Source organism: Peromyscus maniculatus, chromosome 4 (genome assembly GCF_049852395.1).
Source record: "Peromyscus maniculatus bairdii isolate BWxNUB_F1_BW_parent chromosome 4, HU_Pman_BW_mat_3.1, whole genome shotgun sequence".
NCBI lineage: Eukaryota > Metazoa > Chordata > Mammalia > Rodentia > Cricetidae > Peromyscus > Peromyscus maniculatus.
The window spans coordinates 124,641,642-124,663,413 of NC_134855.1; the positions used below are offsets into that span (position 1 = coordinate 124,641,642).

The 21,772-nt window shown below is 41.8% G+C and overlaps 1 protein-coding gene across 6 annotated transcripts in view; it reads right to left on the reverse strand.

The window, feature by feature from the left end:
- Positions 1-21,772, reverse strand: part of Ralgapa2 (Ral GTPase activating protein catalytic subunit alpha 2) — a 286,655-nt gene that overhangs the window by 238,192 nt on the left and 26,691 nt on the right. For all 6 annotated transcript variants that reach the window (XR_013050813.1, XR_013050812.1, XR_013050814.1 and 3 more), the window contains exons 2-3: positions 19,258-19,368; positions 13,762-13,814 (exon numbers count right to left, since the gene is read on the reverse strand). Coding sequence is in view for 3 of the 6 variants with exons in the window: in XM_016002990.3 (XP_015858476.2) it covers positions 13,762-13,814; positions 19,258-19,368 (164 nt within the window). In the remaining 3 variants the exon portion in view is untranslated. The remainder of the gene's footprint in view (positions 1-13,761; positions 13,815-19,257; positions 19,369-21,772) is intronic.

Consider the following 21,772-nt stretch of genomic DNA (forward strand, 5'->3'; position numbering starts at 1 on the left):
AGAATGAAGGTTAAGGAATCTGAAGGACACAAGACAAATGAGACAACTGAAGAAAAAGGACAAATCATCTATCCCAGGAAACAGAGTATATGGGAGTATATGGCATATGGGTATATATTATCTAAAAAATTTTATGTCTTCTTAAATGTTTGTTTCTGCTTTTCTCTGAAGATTTAACACTATTGGTTTTCTAATAGTCCCAGTTCAATTAAAATTTAAAGCTGACTTTGGAGTTGGAGAATGGCTCTCTCCTTCTTCAAACTCAAGCATGTTGTTAAAAGGAAAATGCAAACTCCCTGTATCATGCCAGAAAGAGCCATTTTCTGCTATGGGACAGGACAAAAGCCAAATTAATTAAGGGACTATTCTATTACTAATCTCAACTCTTTGATTCTATTCTGATTCTTTAAACTTTTCTTAAAGTATAAATTTTATATCAAAATTTACAAGATTAGTATATATATACATTTTAAACTTTGTTAAGATATGAATGGTCATATAGAGTACTAACTAATTCTAGAAAAAAGGCTTCAGTTAGCTGCATATATATGTCTTTGTGTTCGAGTCTCTTATCAGTTTTCTGCAGGAAATCACGGCCAGGCCTAACATCAACTGAAGTCTCCGGAAAGAAGATGGGGCCCCACAACAACAACAACAACAACAACAATTCCACGTGGACAATAATAATATCACTAAACTGACAAACATCATCTACAGATCAGCTTTGAACTACAAGGTGCTCAGAGCAATTTTGAGATGACTAGCTGAGATGATCCAGTCTCAAAGACTACTTGAATAAGGACTTGAGATAAACCCTGAACTTTGGCTTTATACACAGACTGGATAATAATGAAGGATATAGTTACCTTTCCTAGAATTTGACAATTAACCTAAATTTTTCTTTCAGGATAAAGATAACTTCACCCATACCCAGCAGGAAGCAATTTTAAGAATATGACACCCACATTGCCAAAGAAGTGGTGTGGGGCGGGTGGTTTTTTTGGTTCTTTTAATGGGTTTTGGGTCTGGGATAATTTTCATTGTTTAGGGGGGTTGGTTACAAGTTGTCAAGGGTTAGGAATAAGGCTAAGCAAAGGAGATTAGATTTCAGGTTCTTGTAAAAAAAAAAAAAAAAGAAAGAAAGAAAGAAAGAAAGAAAGAAAGAAAGAAAGAAAGAAAGAAAGAAAGAAAGAAAGAAAGAAAGAAAAGATAAGAAAAAGACAATTACTAGTTTTAAATACTTTACATTATTACCAACTATTAGGATATAAAGAAATGAAAGTTAGTAGTTAGACATTACAATAGAAATTGTAGTCATATTAGATATGTTTTAAAAATTGAGCAGATGTATTTTAGACAGGTCACCTTCAAACCCTTCAGAGATCTACAGAATATGGCATTTAAAATGTTTTAATAACTTAGAAATTTTTCTTTTTTGAGACATGTCGGCTCCTGGCAGTACCAATCTACTTCAGAGAAAATATGGGCATTGAAGAAACTGCATATGGAGTTAATTTTCATTGTGGCAAAAGTTAGCCACTGGACAACAAAGTATCCTCAAATCAACAGGACAAAATGGACAGACAGAACACGAAACAAAGGACTACTGATTCCTGCCAAAACAAGTGTGGTTATGGCTTTATCAAAAGGCATCTTCTGAGGCCAGGACAATATGGCACCATCCCTGAAGTCGCCTTCACAATCTGGAAAAGGTACAGTACCCTTTTCTTTGAAGGCAGCTGAACAGGCAGTGGGCCGATGGCTTCTGTTGTGCAATGGAACAGCAACTGAAAGCTCACGCCTCTCAATAGTAGACTGGCATTTAATAGAGGGATGTGGAGAAGGGCATGCTTAGATGAAGCCATATATACACAGCCAAGAAGAATGGACAGCTGAATTCAAAAACCATCAACAATTTCCAGAATTTAAAATCCTGAATCATGACATGACACTAGTGGAATTCAGGTGTTTCTGGTACATGGACTGCTCTCACCCAGTGTGAGGTTGAACTGTTGACCTTGTGTACAACCTACTTCACAAATGAGTCTGTCAGATACCATAAGCCTATAGGCTGAAGATGATGCCCCAACACTGTGGAGAAACCTCAGGTGACTGTCCAGGCAGCTGGCTGTTTCTGTCAACTCACAAAATTTTTGGAAGTTGCTTTTGTGCACTTCCTGTTTTTATTTTTGTTAGCTAATATTATTTCCTTCTTGGGTCTCTGAGGGAGTTGAAGATTAGTTAGTTATATTTGAAGATTAATTAGGATAGAAAGTGAATTAGATACATTTTGGACTTACTAAAATAGGATAGATAAGGGAATTATTTTCTCTGATTTCTCAAATACAAATGGACTAGACATCGTTTAGGTATTTGTTACTTGTATATATTGTATATAGTTATTGTACTTTTGTATATAGTTTTTCTTTTGTTAGTTATAACCTTTTGCCTTTTTTCTTTTTATTAAAATAGAAAAGGGGAAATGTGGTGATATTTTATTTGTACTGAAATGTCATTTTAATTTTGTGTTAATAAATAAAGTTGCCCTGGGGTCAGAGCTATTAGAGCCATAGTAAGAGCGTGGTGGTTAGAAGAGCTAGGTAGATTTCTGTGTGTTCAGGGATACAGCCAGTATTGGAGACATACGCCTTTAAGACCTGGAGGGCGGTACTTACAGGCAGTGATGAGGCAGTCATGTGGTTGGGTTTGCAACCAATGAGAAGGCAGAACAGAAAGATTATTTAAACAGGGACACAGGAAGTACCTCCCTCTCTCGGGGAAGCTAGGAGCACTGCAGGAGGTAAGATTTTATCTCTGAGCTCTGACCTCTCGGCTTTTCTCTTTTACCTTGGCTCTGTGTTTCTTATTTTAATAATACGATTGGTTACATCTACAGGCCCAGGAGGTACTAACATACAAACTGAAACCCCTTTCATTATGTATTAACATTGCAACACTGAAAGCCTTGGAAGCAGAGACATGACACATTTCATAAGTTTATCTTTCCACTTGCACATCAATATTCAGGTCTAACCCTAAGAGGGAAAAAACCTGCACTAGACATTTCCCAAATCCTCAAAGTAGTAGCATGAAATTCTGTTATAAGAGGTGGACTTTGCCCTGAAGAATTCCCAGCTCTAAGAAGAGTTTGACTTGCACACAGGAAACTCACCTAAGAAGTGTCCGTCACAGCCACAGCTGCCATGCTAGTCTCCATCTCATGCAGGCTTTTGCTTTTTTGGCTAAAAGCTACCACATCTTTCTCTCTCTCCTACTTTTGTACGAGCATAATTAACTGGCTATCCTTTCTATGCCAATTTTTTTATGTTAAAAAATTCACTGGAGAGTCTGCATAAGCAATGAGAGAGAAATAACCAAGTCTGCACGAAATGCTTTAATTTGGTTCTCGCCACCCCAGAAACTTAAAATTTAAATGCTTCCCTCAAGGACTCTAGAGAGTACCAAAGACCCGCAGGCTAGCTCAAGGTCATTCAGTGAATGCCCCAGGTCTGCAGGATCAATGGCTGGGAAGGAAGGCTTCATTCAAGTCAGCTCTTTCCTTCCCATCCCATGTCACATGCACACCAAACACTAGGTGTCACTCTCTAACAGCTACCGTGCCATACACGCATCCAAAACAAGCCAGAGGACATTGACAAGACAGCAGGCATCTGGGCAACTCTCTTCTAAGAAGCCAGTTCACACAGACAAGGTCTCAACATCAGTGTGAGATCACTGTAAAAAGAGAACGTGTGCTCTGTTCTAACAAAACAGCATGCTCACTTGGTACTGTGAATGCCCTGTCATGAGATCTTGATGTGTTTTTTTTCCATTATCTTGAAAGGATTCGTGTGTGCATTTCCTAACTGAGGTCTACATGATCTTTGAGGGTGTCAGTTACCACAGGCCAGCCACTGCCACCCTGGAATAGGGAGGGCACCTGTGCTACAGCAGATAATCAATCACAAGATTGTAATTTCAGACTTCCACAAACATCTTGTCTCCGGGTTCCCTTCCTCCAAGGTGAACGGAGTAATTCAGTACACTCTGTTGGGCCAATCCCAAGTTTCTCATCTCTAGGTCTCAATTCGGGAGAGAGACTGCAGCCTGCAGTGTGGAGGGTACTTTATCCACTGGAACAGACACCTTCCTCTCAGACTCTGGTGCTCTAATTCAAATTATTAGCACACCACAATATAATAAGCAAATTATGTCCATAATAAACTAAACATTTATATCTTTCTACCTTCCAGTCTGTTGAGTCCACAAACAAAAGCAGACATCGGAATAACCATGTTACAAAAAAAAAAAAAAAAAAAAAAACACCAAGGAAAAAGACCTGGGTCCTATGTTTTAACATGTCCCCAGTATCCAGTACATGCAAGCACCAAGGAGAGATTACAACAATAAAATCAACATTCAAGTCGCTCACTGGGTGGTATTCAAATCCAAAGCAGTATCCTGGGAAGGAAGGCCAGCCAGCCTTTGGTTTCACCTTACTGGCAAAGCTCCTGGTACCATGCTGGGACAAGTCATGTGACTGCTATTAGGAAAGTCCTTACAACTCTCTTTCCCTACTTTAGGAACCACGAGAGGCTAAGTCCACTCTCTACAAGCTCACCTGGAAATCTGCTGAAGTAGGATGTAAAACCCACTGCAGCCCCAGGCTCTCCTCTGGTCACACAGTGACTCCTCAACATAGCCACGTGGGCAAGGCTTTGCAAATGTAGGCCCTGCCATCGACCCAACATCCCCAAAATCTGTGGAGAGGAAAGAAAATGCACTCGTGGCGGCCTGGGAAGAGTGAATCTCAATCTACCTGAGTACTGAAGGAAAACAGAGAGCTGTGCCTGTGGTTATCCGTGCCCTTCCCCATGTGCCCTGTAAGAAGCCCAAATGGCACCTGTACCCACTGTGCAGCCCACCTGCTGCAATTTACCTCTCCCTTTGGTGCCTCCCAGCCCAGGCTCCCTTTTCCACCAAAGGAGGGACAGAGAGGAGACACAGAGTCCCATCCTGGACAAACACGAGTTTGCATCCTTTAGCTTGGGGAAAGGGAGAAGGGTGAAAAGGGCTGGAAGGTGTGGTGGAGTGATTTGCCATTATATTAATGTCATTTTCATCTCAAAGCAAGCATGAAAACAAAAGAATGAAATATGCATGGCTTTTCAATTTCATGTTTACAGAAAGCGGCTTTGAAGCCATGTTCCCTTGCTCCGTGGAAGTTGAGCAATGCTCAGGCCTCAGCCGTGACACTTTGGGACTAACAAGAAGCCCAGGAAATCTACTACAGTAAAACCCTAACTCTTGGAAGTCCCCTCCCACACAAGGACAGATCTACAGTAAGATGAAAAATCTAACCCTGTGTTTAGCAAAGAGGAATGACCTTTCAGGGGAAGTAGCTGGGAGACCCCACAGCTTCTCCACTACACATGATATGCATACATACATACATACATACATGCAGGAGACCATTCATACACATAAATAAAATAAATAATTTTAAATAGATAATACACATATATAAAATAGATAAAATTTAATAAAACTGGACTCTAACCAGAGTCAAATCATTTTAAAATTTAAAACAAGATGGAAGAATAAGACTAAATCTCATACTAAAAACAGGACTTTTCCATGAACTTGTATGGACACTTCAAACAACGCTCAGTTGCAGTTCTGCAGGTTAACGCACTTGGAAGAGACTGCAAGGCTCACCTCCTCCTACCCCTGACTCTATGGAAACCAAAGCAAAGAAAGGTTTAAACGCTCCATCAAGGTCACTAGCTTATCGCTGTCAAGCTGATCTAGACCGAGACATCTCTGACCCCTGTCTCTTTTATCTAGCAAGTTCTAGGTGGGGGAAAGAATGCTATTAATGCAAAAATACCAACTACAATGGAGAGAGGTTGAGAATTTAAGAGACTTTAATCCAACAATAAATATTAACAAGCGCAAATCACTGTGGGGTCACAAAGAACTGTAAGTAATGGCTGCTGGGCTGGGGAACTTTATGGCCTCATTAAGAGGCTAAGGCGTAGCTGCATTAAGGGCTAACAAACAAATGGCCACACACTATGGCTTACTACACAAGTTCACTAGAAGAATGAGCACTCCCCACCCCTCACCCCAGCAACACTTGCCAGGAGAACACAGTGAGTTTGAACAGTGCCAGAAAGAGTGGGCCGGACAAAAAGGGTCAAAGTCCCTGGAAAGAAAGGCACCTAGTCTAAAAGGCAGAGAAGGGACCTGGGGCTGAGGGAGCGCTTCCCCAGAGAGGGACAACAGCAAACGGGGAGAAGAGCTCCACTGGCACCCAGGGGTGAAGGATTCTGCAGGGCAGACCAGCTTGGTCTCATTTTACAGACTATAAAGAGCCCATTCTGGTGTCTAGAAGGATAATTTAGAATAAGGATTCTGAAAATCAAGTGTTGTGTTTATCCATAATTTCAAACTCTGGGATGTGTGTAGATGTGGGCTTGTGGATGTAGGGAGTGGGCAGAAGTCTTGTGCCGGAACACATGCAGGTTTTGTAAATTAAAACTCTTCTGTGTGTGTTTCAATCAAGTATTGGGGAGTAAAAAAACTCCCTGCTATCAAATTTAAGAATTTTCTTATTTCTTAATAAATTTATACTACTTGCAAACCATCCTATTTCTCTGCTGGAAAGGGATGGAATTCAAGGTGCCAGACCGCTTTATATTAATGGTCTATGGCCTCACTGAAGGGAAAGACTATCCTCCTTGAGTTAGCCAATTCCTGTAGAAAGTGCCTAAGACCAACCAATCCCAAATCCCTTCTTACGCTCTCACACTCTAAGACTTGAGCCTCCTCCCGAATCACTCAGTGGCCAGAGAGAACACCAGCCTAGAGTCAGCTCGATGACTCAAACTCCACAACCCTAAATTCTCAACTCCACAACCCTAAATTCTGCTTCGTGGGCTCGACCTGCTTGAGCATTCTCACAAACACAGCAGAGCGCCTGCTTTCGGCCCTCTCCGTGTCTGCTGATTCCATGTCTGTGCAAACCTCTACGGACCCTGTGTGACATGCCTGCTGCTCTAAGGGAAGAGGGAATATAAAACCTCTCTCTTCATTATACTCATCCTTTCTTCATTATGGTCATTTTCATATCAGGGTGCCTGATCATATCTAATTAAAACACATCCTATGTATCACTAAAAATAACCTCTTGGGGGCTGCATCTAGAGGGTTCTCAGGAGAGGACAGTATGAAGTTGAGGCCCAGTCATCAGGTTCCTCACGTGTTAAGCATACTTTCTTTCATTTGTGTAGGTAACTTCCTCAAGTGTCACCACAAATGATAATTCTGAAAAAGGCATGTCCTCTTAACTCAGGAGGTCATTACTGGAGTTCGATATAGGTTGATTCTTCCCAATTAACTCTTCAGCTTGCCATGAATGCACATGAAGCACAGGCTTCAAAAGGACTGAAGGCCCTGTCTGTGCTGTTTACAGCTGTTGACAGTAGTTAGACCTGCGCCTGGCATGTAGTATGTACATGGAACATCTGTCTGATGAATGAATGAATGTATAAGAATGGGCACAAGTTGACAGAAATATCTTGTGGAATGTGGTTTGAAGACATCCAGACTCTCCAATGGTAGGATGTTTCAAATAGACATGAGGGGTGGTGGTGGAACTCACATCATGGCCATGAGTTATGAACACAGGTAAGTCCCTGGGCTACTACGTGGTAAATATGCAACATGGGACAGGTCACCTAACTCCACAGACCTCCCAAACTTTCTTCTATAAAAACTGATAAACGAAGGTTTGAGAGATGACTCAGAAGTTAAGAATACATTCTGCTCTTGCAGAAGACCTGAATTCAGTTCCTAGCACCCACATCTGGTAAAAGTTCCAGATCTGATGGGCTCTCTCAGCCTCTTCAAGTACTATACTCACATGCACAAACCCACACAGACAAACACATACACACACACACACACACACACACACACACACACACACACACACACACACTTAAAAATAAAATATTTAAAAACTGGGAATGTAACTCAGATCAAAGGCCTACATGAGATCACCAACAGCAACATAGAAAACCAACCTAGAAAGACATAAATCTATTTCAGAAGGAAAGGATTAAACAATGGTCCTTGTAAGACAGATTCTGATCAATGTAAGATTGCTGTGGGATGATCTTTCTGTATGTAGTGAATATGTGTTGCTACTATTGGCTAACAAAGAAGCTGTTTTGGCCTATAGTAAGGCAGGATAAGAGCCGGGTGTAGATGTAACCAACCATCTTATTAAATAAGAAACACAGAACCAATGTAAAAGAGAAAGTCGAGAGGTCAGAGCTCAGAGCTAAAATCTCATCCTTCCTCCTGAGGTGTCCCAGCTTCCTGAAAGAGAGCTATTTCCTGTGTGTAAGTCGTTTTTTATAGTCATTCTGCCTTCTCATTGGTTGTAAACCCAAACACGTGACTGCCTCGTCACTGTCTGTATGTACAGCCCTCTAGGTCTTAAAGGCGTATGTCTCCAATGCTGGCTGTATCCCTGAACACACAGAGATCTATGGGATTAAAGGCGTGTGCCACCACTGCCACACTCTTGCTATGGCTCTAATAGCTCTGATTCCCGGGTAACTTTATTTATTAACATACAATCAAAATCACATTTCAGTACAATTAGAATACCACCACAGCCGGGTGGGAAGTCCAAAAGAGATACAGGGAGAAGAGGGCAGAGTGAGGGAGATGCCATCCAGCTACCCAAGGAACAAGATGCCAGCAGACTGGTAATGCCACAGCCATGTGGCAATACATAGATTAATAGAAATGGGTTAATTTAAGATGTCAGAGCTAGCTAACAATAAGCATAGACCAAACAGTTTGTAAATAATATTAAGCCTCTGATTGGTTATTTGGAAACAAGTAGGCAGGAGAGATTCGTTCCCTTTACATAAGATGTTAATTAAATGTGTTTTGAGATCCTACATCTCCATTTGGAACAACCAGCAATGACAGACAAATGCTTTTCAAAGAAGAATAAAAATTTAGTCATAACCACAATAATAATAAAACGAATTTTAAAAAAACAAAAGGATGATAATCATCTCCATGAACCAACAGGAACAGAAATCCTAAGTGACAGTACAAGTAGAGGTAGCTAGGTCATCTTCCAGAGGTACATGTGCTCCAAGTGGAAGTAAAGGCAAATAGACTTCATCTCCGTACAACCATCTACAGCCTGGAACTCATGGCCTGAGCTGCCAGCCTTAGTTGCCCATCACTTACTCCACCAAAACACTGTACTGTCCCGCAGTTTATAACACTGTGAAACTATTGCTTCCACTTCCAAAGTTGTCCCAGCACTTTGCCCCTTACCAAGGAAGGTATAGCTCTCTTACGCAGTCCTCCTCCAGGCCTCCATAATTCTCTTAGTTCTCTACTTTCTTCCAACCCATTTCTTATTTATAGAATATCCCTGAACAGGATCGCTCCTGTAATTTAACATATTAATAACTCTACCACTTTAAAAAGAAGCCTTTCTCAATTATTTACACGTTGATGAGTATTCACCTCAGAACCCTCATAAACCACTTCTAACGTAGGAAGCAGCAATGAAGTTGCTTGGTGCCTAGAATGAAACATACAAATTACAAGCTAACTTATAAAGCTAGAGCAGAGCATAGAGCATAAACAAAAGAAATACAAGTTCATCATTCACCCATATTTACTATGCAAAGTGAAAGTTTTATGACACTTTGAATAATATATATTTGTTCTTCTATACAGGCAACTAATTCTCTGTAAATAGTAATGTATCCCTAATAGCTTCCTACCCAGTATAGAATCTCTGGACAGGAAGGAAGGCATCAAACTTCCTTTGTGAGAAGGCAAGGACTCAGGTCTCTGCAGGCTTCCGACCTTTGAAACAACTAGTTTCAAGAGACATAACAAATACAACTCTTAAAGCTTTGCATGGTTTTGAGGACTCGGAGAAAATAACTGAAACAAAAAAAAAATAGAAGAGACAGAAGCAAGAAAGGAAAAGGAAAGGGATGAAAGAAAGATCTGGGATCTACAAGCAAAGAATGCAGGAGCCAAAGAGCTAGTTCCCACACCAACATTGTAATGGACAAATGTCTGGTCCTTCCAGCCCCTGAGCCCTACCCTCAGAAGTTTTGGGTATTCATCCTGAGATCCTAGTAGTAACCCTCAAAGGAATATAAAATAACTCTAATTGAAACCACTCCCAAATTCCTGCCAAAAGCTGAAACAAATCCATGTAGGAAAAGAAAGGCTTAACAAAAATTAAATCTGTATGATTCATATTGATCTCACAACAGATGCAAGAGAAGAAGCCACTGTGTGGGAAAAGATAACCAACAGATTTAAACTACTAAACACTTCAGATGTTACAATTACAAGATATAAAATACAAAGCACTCAGCATGAAGGAGGGGAAGTGGGCATGAAGTCACACCTCTAACCAAGAAGCTGTCCGCAATTGGTATCTGCAAGAAGTGGGAAAATGAGTTTTCTTCAATCAACCATATTCCAAGGCAAGCCTCATGCTCAGGAGTAGCCATCCAACACAAAACAGACACCACGGTTGTTGGGATTCTGTTATTGTTGCTGTTTGGGGTGGGGTGGGGTGGGGTAGGGTGGGGTGCTTTTTTTTTTTTTTTTAAAGAAAAAGAAAGAACATTAAGTTGGTTAGGTAGGGAGAGGGGAGGATCTAGAAGGAGCTTTGGGAAGAGAAAGAATATGAACAAAATATGCTATATGAAAATTTTAAATAAAATTTTTAAGTATATAAAAATTAAATTGCCTAAAACCACAAAAAAAAATACAAATCCTTAAATGCCAGCAAATTATTAGTCCCTGAAATATCTAGAATTGGAATGCACAAGAGTCATCATCTAACTAATACAGAGAAAAGGGAAACTTGAAAATACAAAAACCCATCTATTTGTTTTCAAACAATCTGACCACACTAGAAATGGAAACAAGCTTGTGTAATCTGATAGAGCAGCTACTAAAAATTACAGAATATGTTAGTCTTATTGGTAAAACATGAACATAAGTGAAACTCTCTTTGGGATAAAAATATAATGTTTATTTTCTTAACTTCTATTTGCAAATGTAATGTAAGGCTAAGACAGCGCATTACAAAAAAAAAAAAAAAAAAAAAAGACCACTGAAAAAGTTGGCCATTATCTACACACAAAGAAAAAAATCACCCAATGGATAAATTGAAGCTGAGTTTTAAATTGTGAAATAACTATTAGAAATAAGCTGGGAGCACTAGACAAGTCACAGATGATAGTATGCCATGATGATGCTTCTGTTACACTCAAAACCAAACAAAAGTACACAACAAATTACTCAAGAGTACATGTAGCAGTAGCCGTGTGTGTGTGTGTGTGTGTGTGTGTGTGTGTGTGTGTGTGTGTGTGTGTGTGTGTACAAAAATCAACCATGACATACATTCACAGGTCAAAGAGCAGTCTCAGATGTCAGTCTTCATCTTCTACTTAGATTAAGGCAGAGTCTTTCCTGTTCATTTCTATGTGTACAAGGTAAGCTGCCCTGAGAGCTTCTCCTGTCTCACTCTCCTATCTCCCAGTAGGGGTATGCTGGGATTTTTTTTTTTTTTTTTTTTTAGCTGAGGATCGAATTCAGGGCTTGCTAGGCAAGTGAGCTAAATCCCCAGCCCCGGGGTATGCTGGGATTCTAGACATTTCCTCTACCCTATTTGGCTTTTCAAGTGGGTTCTGAGGAATCCCGACTCAGATTGTCAGGCTTGTGTGGCAGGTGCTCTACCCACTGAGCCACCCCCAGAGCCAGGTAACACTATTTTCTCTTCCTTCTCCTTCTCCTTTTCTCCTTCTCTTTCTCCTTCTTCTTCTTCTATACTATTTTCTCCTCCTCCTCCTCCTCCTCCTCAAGACAGCATTTCTCTGTGTAGACCAAGCTGGCCTTGAACTCACAGAGATCTGCCTGCCTCAGCCTCCAGAATGCTAGGATTACAGGTGCATATCATTAAGCCCTTCACAGGTATGTATGCATGTACACTTACCCCCATACACACTTTTCTTTTTACATTTATTTATTTACTCATTCATTCATTTTTGAAACAGGGTTTCTCTTTGTAACCTGGCTGTGCTAGAACTCACTCTGTAGACCAGGCTGGCCTCAAACTCAGAGAGATCCACCTGCCTCTGCCTCCTGAGTGCTGGGATCAAAAGCATACACCACCACTGGCCAGCTTCAGTTTATCTTTTTTTTTTTTTTGGAGCTGAGGGCCTTGTGCTTGCTAGGCAAGCACTCTACCACTGAGCTAAATCCTCAACCCCCAGTTTATCTTCTTACACCAAACTATGCACACACTACTTCAAACTATGAATAATTAACATTCTGAATTTATAATCTAGAGGGTCCACTACGTAGTTCACTCTGGAAAAGTGCTTGAGTTTGCTCCCAGAGCCCACTTGGTAGAAGGATAGAACCAACTCCCAAAAGTTGTCCTCTGACCTCCACATAAGCACTGTGAAATATGCACGCACACACCAAATAAGTAAGTAAATGTTTTTCTTAACTTATAATTTATTAATCTGTAGTTGAGTCTAGTTTTCTAGTTTTTCTGGTGTTCATAATCTAGCACCTGCCTAGTACATTTTTGAGTAAGAAGAATTTTATATTACACACTTACACACACACACACACACACACACACACACACACACACACACATTGCCAAAAGCAATCTCTTCAAGTTCAAGACCAGCATGGTCTATATGGAGTTCTAGGGCAGCTAGGGCTACATGGAGAGACCCTGTCTCAAAAACGTTCAAAAGCAAAAACACTGCCAAGGGGCTGGCAAAACAGTTCAGCAGGTAAAGGCCCCTCTGTCAAGCCTGACAAGCTGAGCTAAATCCCCGGGACCCACGTGGGGAAAGGAGAGAATTTACTGTAGCAGATTGTCACCTGACCTTCATACGCTTGCTGTGGGGTATGCCTGTGGCACAGCTATGCACATGTACACAAATAAAATCTAATTTAATTTTTAAAAACCCACAGCCAAACATCATTCCAGCTTTAAAGACTACCTATGTACACAGAGACATAACCCCATCAATGTCAAAAATAATTTATTGAGGGGCTGGAGAGTCTCAGTGGTTAAGAGCTGTACTGGCCATTCTTCAAGAGAACCCAGGTACAATCCCAGCACACACAAGGCATCTAGCAACCACCTGTAATTCCAGTCCTAAGCAATCTGACACACATGCAGGCAACACACCCCCACCCATACACATACAAATAAATAATTTTAAAATATGCCATATATATGTGGAAAAACTGAGTTTCTGTATGTCAGATTCACATGTCAGTAAGACAGGTCACCTATAGTTTGGGGACAGAGAACATTTATGTAAAACTCACATAAAAGGAAAACAGCAAAAGCTATTACTATTTAAAATGTGTTTACTCTTCCAACTAGTACCTTTACATCTAGTTGTTCATACAAGGGAAACTTCAGTACATTTTTTAAAAAGAAAAATCACATGAACATTTTTAGCAGTATCTGTTGTAAAAGTAGGTAGAGGGCAGGGTACAGCCATGCACAGTCATATCTATTTATCTTCGGGTAAAATTAAGGAACAAATAAAATATCTTGTTTTTAACAAGGACTTTATAAAAGCTAAAATAATAATAATAATAATAATAATAATAACAATAATAATAATAATAACAACCAAAACTTACTTCAAAAAGAAAGAGGATGGAGTCCAGCTCCTCCCTTTGTGACTTATTATTCCCTGGAAATTAAGAAAAAGAAATTAGTCAGTATGCTAGCACTTAAGCTTCAGAGTATCACACATGAGCCGGGTAGTGGTGGCGCAGGCCTTTAATCCCAGCACTCGGGAGGCAGAGACAGGAAGATCTCTGTTAGTTTGAGGCCAGCCTGGTCTACAGTGCAAGATCCAGGACAGGCGCCAAAACTACACAGAGAAACCCAGTCTCAAAAAAAAAAAAAAAAAAATGGAAAAAAAAAAAAAAAAACGGAAAAAAAAATAGAGTATCACACATGATGCTGAAAGGCATCTTAAATGCTGCAGACATGCATTAGGAACTACAGAGACGCAGGGGAGCTAGGAAGAGGGACCTGAGTTGGCACATCAGGCCCATATCAATCACAATTGCCTCTTACTCTCTTATACTAGCTCTTCAAAGCTAACGTCCATGTTTTCTAAATTTGTTTCTTAACTAGGTACTCACCAAATCAAATTATGGTAAAAATGCAAAGGACAAACAATATTAACAAGCACAGAGCATGAACATCTATAGAGAAAAGTACAATTTCACACTTTGTTTTGGGGGTTTTTGTTTTTTGTTTTTGTTATTTATTTATTTATTTATTTATTTATTTATTTATTTTTGAGGCAGGGTCTCATTGTAGCTCAGGCTGGCCTCCAACTTGATACGTAGCTGAGGATGACTGTGAAGATTTGGTTCTCCTGCCTCCACCTCCCAAGTACTAGGATTACAAAAGGTGTGCCACCATACTCAATTTTATGTGACATGGGAATCAAACTCAGGGTTTCCTGCATGGTAGGAAAGCTCTCTACCAACTGAGCTATATTCGCAGCCCCACAATGCCCTTTTGGTAACATTAACTAGGTGGTAACATAAAAACTGCACCACCTGCCTCCAGCAGGAATTATCATTTACTGTCTATAGCGTGTCCCAGACATGGTGCTAGGCATGCAGTTTAAGTCATCCAACTTAAGAATCAGCCGAGAGTAAATCTTTGAGGCTTTTCAGATCTCTCTTGCAACTATCAGACTCTGTTGCCCCAGGCTGCACGTAAATGAATGGAGTTGACTATAACCAATGAAGCCAGTGGAGCATGGTGGCCCACAACCCTAATTCTGATAGTGTGGGAGGCCAAGAACTCCAAGGAGCTCAAGGCCAGCCCAGGCTTCAGAGCAAGAACCTGTCTCAACAACAAGTACAATACCAAAAGTCAAGTGAGCTATCAGTTGCAGGCTCCTGACCTAACTGAATCCTCATAGCTCCAAGAAGTAGCTATCATTCATTCATTTACAAATACTAAAAACTATCTGTTTCTCAAGAATTCTGCTAGGCCCTGGGGACAAAGGAGTGAACCAAACAAACACCACTCCCTGTTCTGGGGAAGATTACATTTTGACAGGAGGAGGCAAACTATAAATTAGTTAGAAACCCATGAACAAAAGCAAATGAGGAATCCTAAACCAATATGCAAATCTGACTTGGGAAGTTGGGAAATACTTTGCTGGAAAACTGACAACTAGGCAAAGATGCACAATGGCCAAAGAAGCAGATCACACAGAAATCTGAGGGAGTCACACACACCCCAGGCAGGGAGACTGGACCAAAGTTCCTGTGGCCGAGCATGCTTGACAGGTCAGGAAACAGCCAGAAGGACCGGAGGCTAGAGCAAAGATGGGGGAGATTTGAGCAGATAAGCTCAGAGAGTAGGTGTGTGTGTGGCAAAGGAAGGCAGATCAGGGACAGGATAAATCACTACAGTAATTTGAGAATGAAAAGCCATTAAGGACTAGAGCCTCAGTGATCATGTAAGTCATGGCTTCAGCACTCCTTTGAAAAGAAACTTGGGGGTAGAAGAAAGCACAAGAATGGAAGCGAGGAGACCCTTTCTAAGGCTAGTACCAGGATACTAAATGCTTTGGTGTTCAATGTGGGCTAGGGGATGTGACTTCAAGGCCAGCCACGTCTATATAGTGAGTTTGAGATTTGCCAAGGCTACATAGTGAGACCTTGTTTCAACACTCACACACACACACACACACACACACACACACACACACACCCCAAAACAAAAACAAAATAGGAATGAAAAAATTAAAATATCAGATCTAAAAAAAAAGCCAATTGTCCAAAATTATTTTCAGTCACCCTGTTCCTACTGGTTATCACAGAGATCCTCCTGCTTCGCCTGAGTGCGGGGGTGGGGGTGGGGGGTGGGGGGTGGTTAAGGCTTGAGCTACCGTACTCAGCTCATTGCTATTTTGACTGCAAATAACATGACCCTTTTCTCTTCCACATACCTGTAAAACAGAGTAGAGTAGAGCAAAACTAGAAAGGCAAATACGGATCATTCCAAATTTGGAATATCTTCCCTTTGGGCCAAAATAAATTTTCTCAAGTTCAAGATTTATACCAGCTTAAAAATCAGAGATAGAAACTGAGAAACACCTTAAGAAAAGCACATGCCAGCATCCCAGGACAGGCTACTATGTCATCTGCTGCAAACCAGAGCCCACTAATCCTTACCCTCCACAAAGAGGGCACACTTCTGTTTGATCACAGCAATTGGGGTACTTCAGGAAGCCCTTAGGTTTTCTTTCCTGTCCTCCAAAATATCTGACTACATTCATCCTCTAGCTTTTCTCCGTAGACAGAAAAGCCACTTTGTACTTGCCTCTGTCTCTCTACTGTTTGCTTGACTCCCTTCTCCAACCCCACACTACTATCTGCTACCTCTCCTCGGACTGCCTGCAGGTAGGTACAGCCCTTAGCAGCTCGGCCCAGGACACACATCACAGCTCCCTCCCTGGGTGCTTTCCCCGCTCTCCACCCCTCTGCTCCATGTCCACCTGTCAAGTTCTGATAGTTCCTCACCGCAAACTGTCCTCAGGTCGGACGTGAGCTCTCATTCCCTAACCCCACTGCACCTCATCTTTCGGCATCATCAGGCTTTCTGATCCTGCAAGCCTTGAAATCTCTCCCCTGGGCTTCTGTCTCCACACGATTTCCTAACACCCTTCCACTAATCTATCCCTCTCCTCTTCATTTGCTGACTCCCTTTTCCTTGATATACTTTCTCCCTCAGCAACAGAAAGCTTCCACCCCCTTCTCCCAAGCTCAGATAACCTGTATTTCTGCTGCCCAGCCAACACTTATTCCTGTGTCCCACAAGTACCTCAAATACAGACGAGTCAGAGCTGCCTTCATCCTCTTGCCTCCCAAATGCTGTTCTCGGAGGTTTCTGCAGCTACAGTGGTACCTCATAAGTCAAACTGGGCCCCTGAATGGCTCTTTGACATCTCCCTCTCCTTTGTCTTCAGTCTCACAGGAACTCTTTCTCCTCCCCTAACTACTACCTTGCTGTGTCAGTCTTCCACAGTTCTCCAGCAGAGTAACAGCTCTCACACGGGTGACAGCATCAGCCCCCCAACTCACCTCTGTGCTCTATGCACTCACCACTTAACAGGACACTTGTCTCGGAAGCAAACGTTTTTAAGGGCTCTAACTAAAAAAAAAAAAACGAAGTCCCAACTCCTTAGCATGGAAGTCAAGGCTCCTGGCAAACCTAAGGGGATTTCCTCCCTATCTCATTCACACACCTTATGATGCAAGGAAAAGAAGCACATTCCCCACACATGCCCTTAGGGCACTTTCCAGCCTTTGCTCAAGCTCTGTCCTCTACCTGCAATGCTGTTCTCCACTTCAAATCCTACTTTCAGCTCCATCCACCCACCTACAACCTTCAGCTGAGTTCATCACCAATGACTAATAGAGTGATCAATCATGCCTACATAATGAAGCCTCCATTAAACCCCAAAGATTCTGGCTAAGGGAGCTAACTCTCAGTTTGTGAAGAAGAATGTATCATGTACACGCAGAGTAGTGTTCTCCAATTTCATGGCAAGGAAGTTCCTGTGTTCAGGACCTGCAGACCTCACACACAGCTCTTTATCTGGCTGCTTGTAGGTGCTCTTTAAAATTTGTATTATTCATGTGTAATGCAGTAAATGAACAAAACATTTGTAATAGATACAAATAAGTAAGGTTGTTTCCCTACATTCTGCCAACCCCTCTAGCAAATTAACCAACCCTGAGAAGAGACTATTAGACTCCTGATTATGGTCAGTCTGTCACTGCACAGGAGACAACCTAGAACCTGCAACTTACATTAAAGGGTGTGGCCATGTGGCATTCAGCCCTTAGCCTGCAGGATCTGAAACTAGCTCCCAGGAGCCTGGCAAGACTGAATGGAGTTAATGGGCACCAGCTGATGTCTGCTGGAGACTAGCAGCAGAATGTTATGCTGAGTTGGTGTGAGAGACTGGGAAAAACACTTCCGTTTTTCCTCATTTCCCAGACAGATGACATGAAATGGAAAGGCAAAGACAGAGGCGGTCCTTACTGACCAGGTGCTCTGTGCCAGGCTCTGTGCTGAAATCCTAGTGGATCTGTTAGCCTGCTTGCTGCTCACAGCAGACCAACACAGACAGGCCAAGTGATGCTCAAGGAGAAACAGCAAGAAGGGTGAGGATAGTCTGGCTTCCCAGCTACACAATCCCCTCACCCAAATCCTCAGAGCTGGTCAGGCAGTGGTGGTGCATGCCTTTAAATGCCAGCACTCAGGAGTCAGAAGCAGGCAGATCTCTATGAGTTCGAGGCCAGTCTGGTCTACAGAGAGAGCTCCAGGACTGCCAAGGCAACACAGAGAAACTCTGTCTCAATAAATGGATGGATGGATGAATGGATGGATGGATGGATGGATGGATGGATGGATGATGGATGGATGGATGATGGATAGATAGATAGATAGATAGATAGATAGATAGATAGATAGATAGATAGATAGATAGATAGATAAATGTCCCATGGCTGGTTTGCTTTCCATAGAATATTTTACATATGGGCATAAATATGAAAACATATACAAACAAAACTCATTGATAATAAAAAATAATCTCTAAGGACAGAAGGTACAGGCAAGGAGACACCTGACTTTCATTTCACAGCTCCTTTAATGGAATTTGATTTTCATGTTGGTGTTCTTTTACTGTTTGGCTTTTGTAGCAGGGTCTCACTATGTAGGTCTTGTTTTTTCCTGCCTCTGCCTCCATATTCTGGCATTATAGCTTGTGCCACCAAATGCAGCTTAAATCTGGATATTTTTTTAAATGTCCATGCATTATTTTTCTCCCTTGCTCTTTAAATCATTTGTCCCTTTGGAATCCATGCCTTCTGTGGGTTCCTTCTATTTTTCATTTTAGCCATCTGCTTTTCAATTAACACCTGTGTAAGGGAATACTTAAGGGACAGAGAGATGCCAACCAGTCCACCAGAGTGATGTCTCAAAGCCTGGGAAGAAAGAAAGTTAAAAATGCAGAACTTGTGGCTCACAACAGCATAACGTCTGAAATTTCCTGTGTACTCAAAAAGAGTTGTAGAAATGCTTACCTTTTAACTTCAAACTATTTTCCAGTGTTATAAAATTTTCATAGAAGATGAAATATATCTGAGAATAGTTGGTCTCAAAAAACTGCTTCAGATCGCTTGCATCCACATTATCTGAAAAGAGAAGTTTGCATTTACATCATTATTGGAATTCACAAATACAGCCAAGTGTGGTGGCTCAGGTCTTTAATCCCAGCACTCAGGAGGCAGAAGCAGGTGGATCTCTGTGAGCTCGAGGCCAGCCTGGTCTACAAAGTGAGTTCCAGGACAGCCAGGGCTGTTACAGAGAGACCCTGTCTCAAAAGAAATAAATAAATAAAACAAACTTCAAGAACAAATTCACAAACATTTTCAGAAATGAAAGAAAATAAAGCTAGTTTTACACCCTCATGAGAAAAAACAAAACTGTATTCTCATTTGTTCATTCACCTAAGAGAGGTCAGAAGTGCACAGGGCACCAGTCACCACACAAATGCTCGGCCACCAGGGAGGCCCAGGAAAGAAGGTCAGAACTGATGGGGACAATACACACAGACCAGCTGGAAGGTTGGAGGAACTATTGAGTTTTCTTTGGGGAGAAGGAGGCATGGAGATTCACGGAAGAGGCAGCTTTGACAGGGACCTCAAAGAGGGATCGGTCTGTGGCCATTTAGAAAGTAACTGGTGGAGGTCTTACACAGATCAGCCTCTCCTCCCTCTCCACCACCACAGTTATCTAGGCACACAAAGAAACCAGTTCAAGTGACCTAGCATGTCCTCCCAATACAACCCTACAGCCACATGCACTGGGTTCACATGTGTCCCCTTCCTTCCCGCCCTCACACCCCCTCGATACTGTGGATCAAGTGCTCCCGTTGTGCCACATGGTTCTGCTAAGGTCAGGAGCTCTATGCCAGAGAGGTGAGTGGTACAGTTACTATCCCGCTGGGGTTCCTTCTTCCTTGGGGTATGATCAACCCAGGAAAAAACCTCAAAGCTGGGGAGGTTATCCACTTTCAACAAACTTTGCCCATTTTTCTAAGACATTTGTGCCATTACAAGATCCTGATTACTGGAGTTAATGCTGTAGAATTACACATGGAAGGGAAATTAGAAACAGTCTCAAAATTCTAAAGATTACTAAGAAAAGAAACCGATGGTGCCATTCAATCTGTAACAGAATAACATTCCCTGTGTTTGCAGTCCTAATTAATACTGCAAACTCACGTGGCACACTCACTGCAATGCCCAAGTCCATACAGCTAACAGTAACAAACAGCACAGTCTACAGGACTTCCTTTGGTTACCACAGAAGGCCCTTTTATGTAAAATTTTTTACAAGTTCTTTAGAATAATGCTTCAAAGATGTTTATAAACTCATATGAGTTGTCAATTTCATATTATTTTTACTGCCCCAAATAAAACACCACCAAACAGTGGACTCCTAGTAGCTGACAAATTTACCTTGGTGAAATCAGGCACAGGGAAAGTAACATCAGCCTACATATATGCTATCATTCTTTTATCTCTGTATTTACTTACACACTTGCTTGTGTATTAGTTTATTTAGAGACAAAGTCTATAACCCAGGCTGGCCTCCAACTCCCTATGTAGTGGAGGATGACCTTGAACTTCTAATCCTCCTGGCTCCACTTCTCCAGTGCCATGTCTGGTTTCATGTGGCACTAGGGATCGAATTCAGAGTCTCACACATGCTAAGCAAGCACTCTATCAACTGAACTACATGCTCGACTACTGTCATTCTTAGGAGCTACACAGTCTTTCTAGGAATCCTTGACAGCCTTACTCAGAATCTGCCTGTTGCAACATGACATTTATGTTTGGATGACCTCAGGATTTCCTGCTTGTAGGTATACAAGTGGTAGTCATTATTTTATCATTGACTGTTGTAGGGTGTTTCTTTTAGTCAACTGATTTAAGAAAATATCAACCATATACTGTGCTAAGTTCAGGGGTTTAGTGATATATGGGTGGGACTGTAGGTTCTGTGAGGACAGGGACTGTATCTAACAGAGAAGACCTGATTGGTCAGCAGCATGCCCTGAGGAATGAAGCAGTATGACACGCCCCAGGACAGGGGAGGAACAGGGTGGAAGTCACACAGTGGAGGTGCAAGCAGACTGGCAGGAAGGACTGTGTATATTTTAACTACAGCTAAAAACCCAGTGGCAAGGCTGGCACTAAATGCCCTTTCTGCCAGAGCCCTAAGCAGAGGTGGCCCCCGTCACCTCTCACTGTCAGCTGAAACACCCCACCCCACTGGCAGCCTGTCTGCACCTCCTCTGAGCACTTATCCCTAATATCCACCTCCACTGCACTGACTGTCCCCTTCAGGCCCTACACTCTACCCTCTGTGACATCTTTACAGTCCTCCAAGTCCCCAAACATATTTTCCACTTGGATCCCCTCAGGGATACTGGCTTTACTCCCAGATCATCCTACAGCTGGCTTGGCCTCATCCTTCAGAAATGGGATCGCTCATTAATACCTCAAAGAAATTCACAGATGTCCCAAGTGT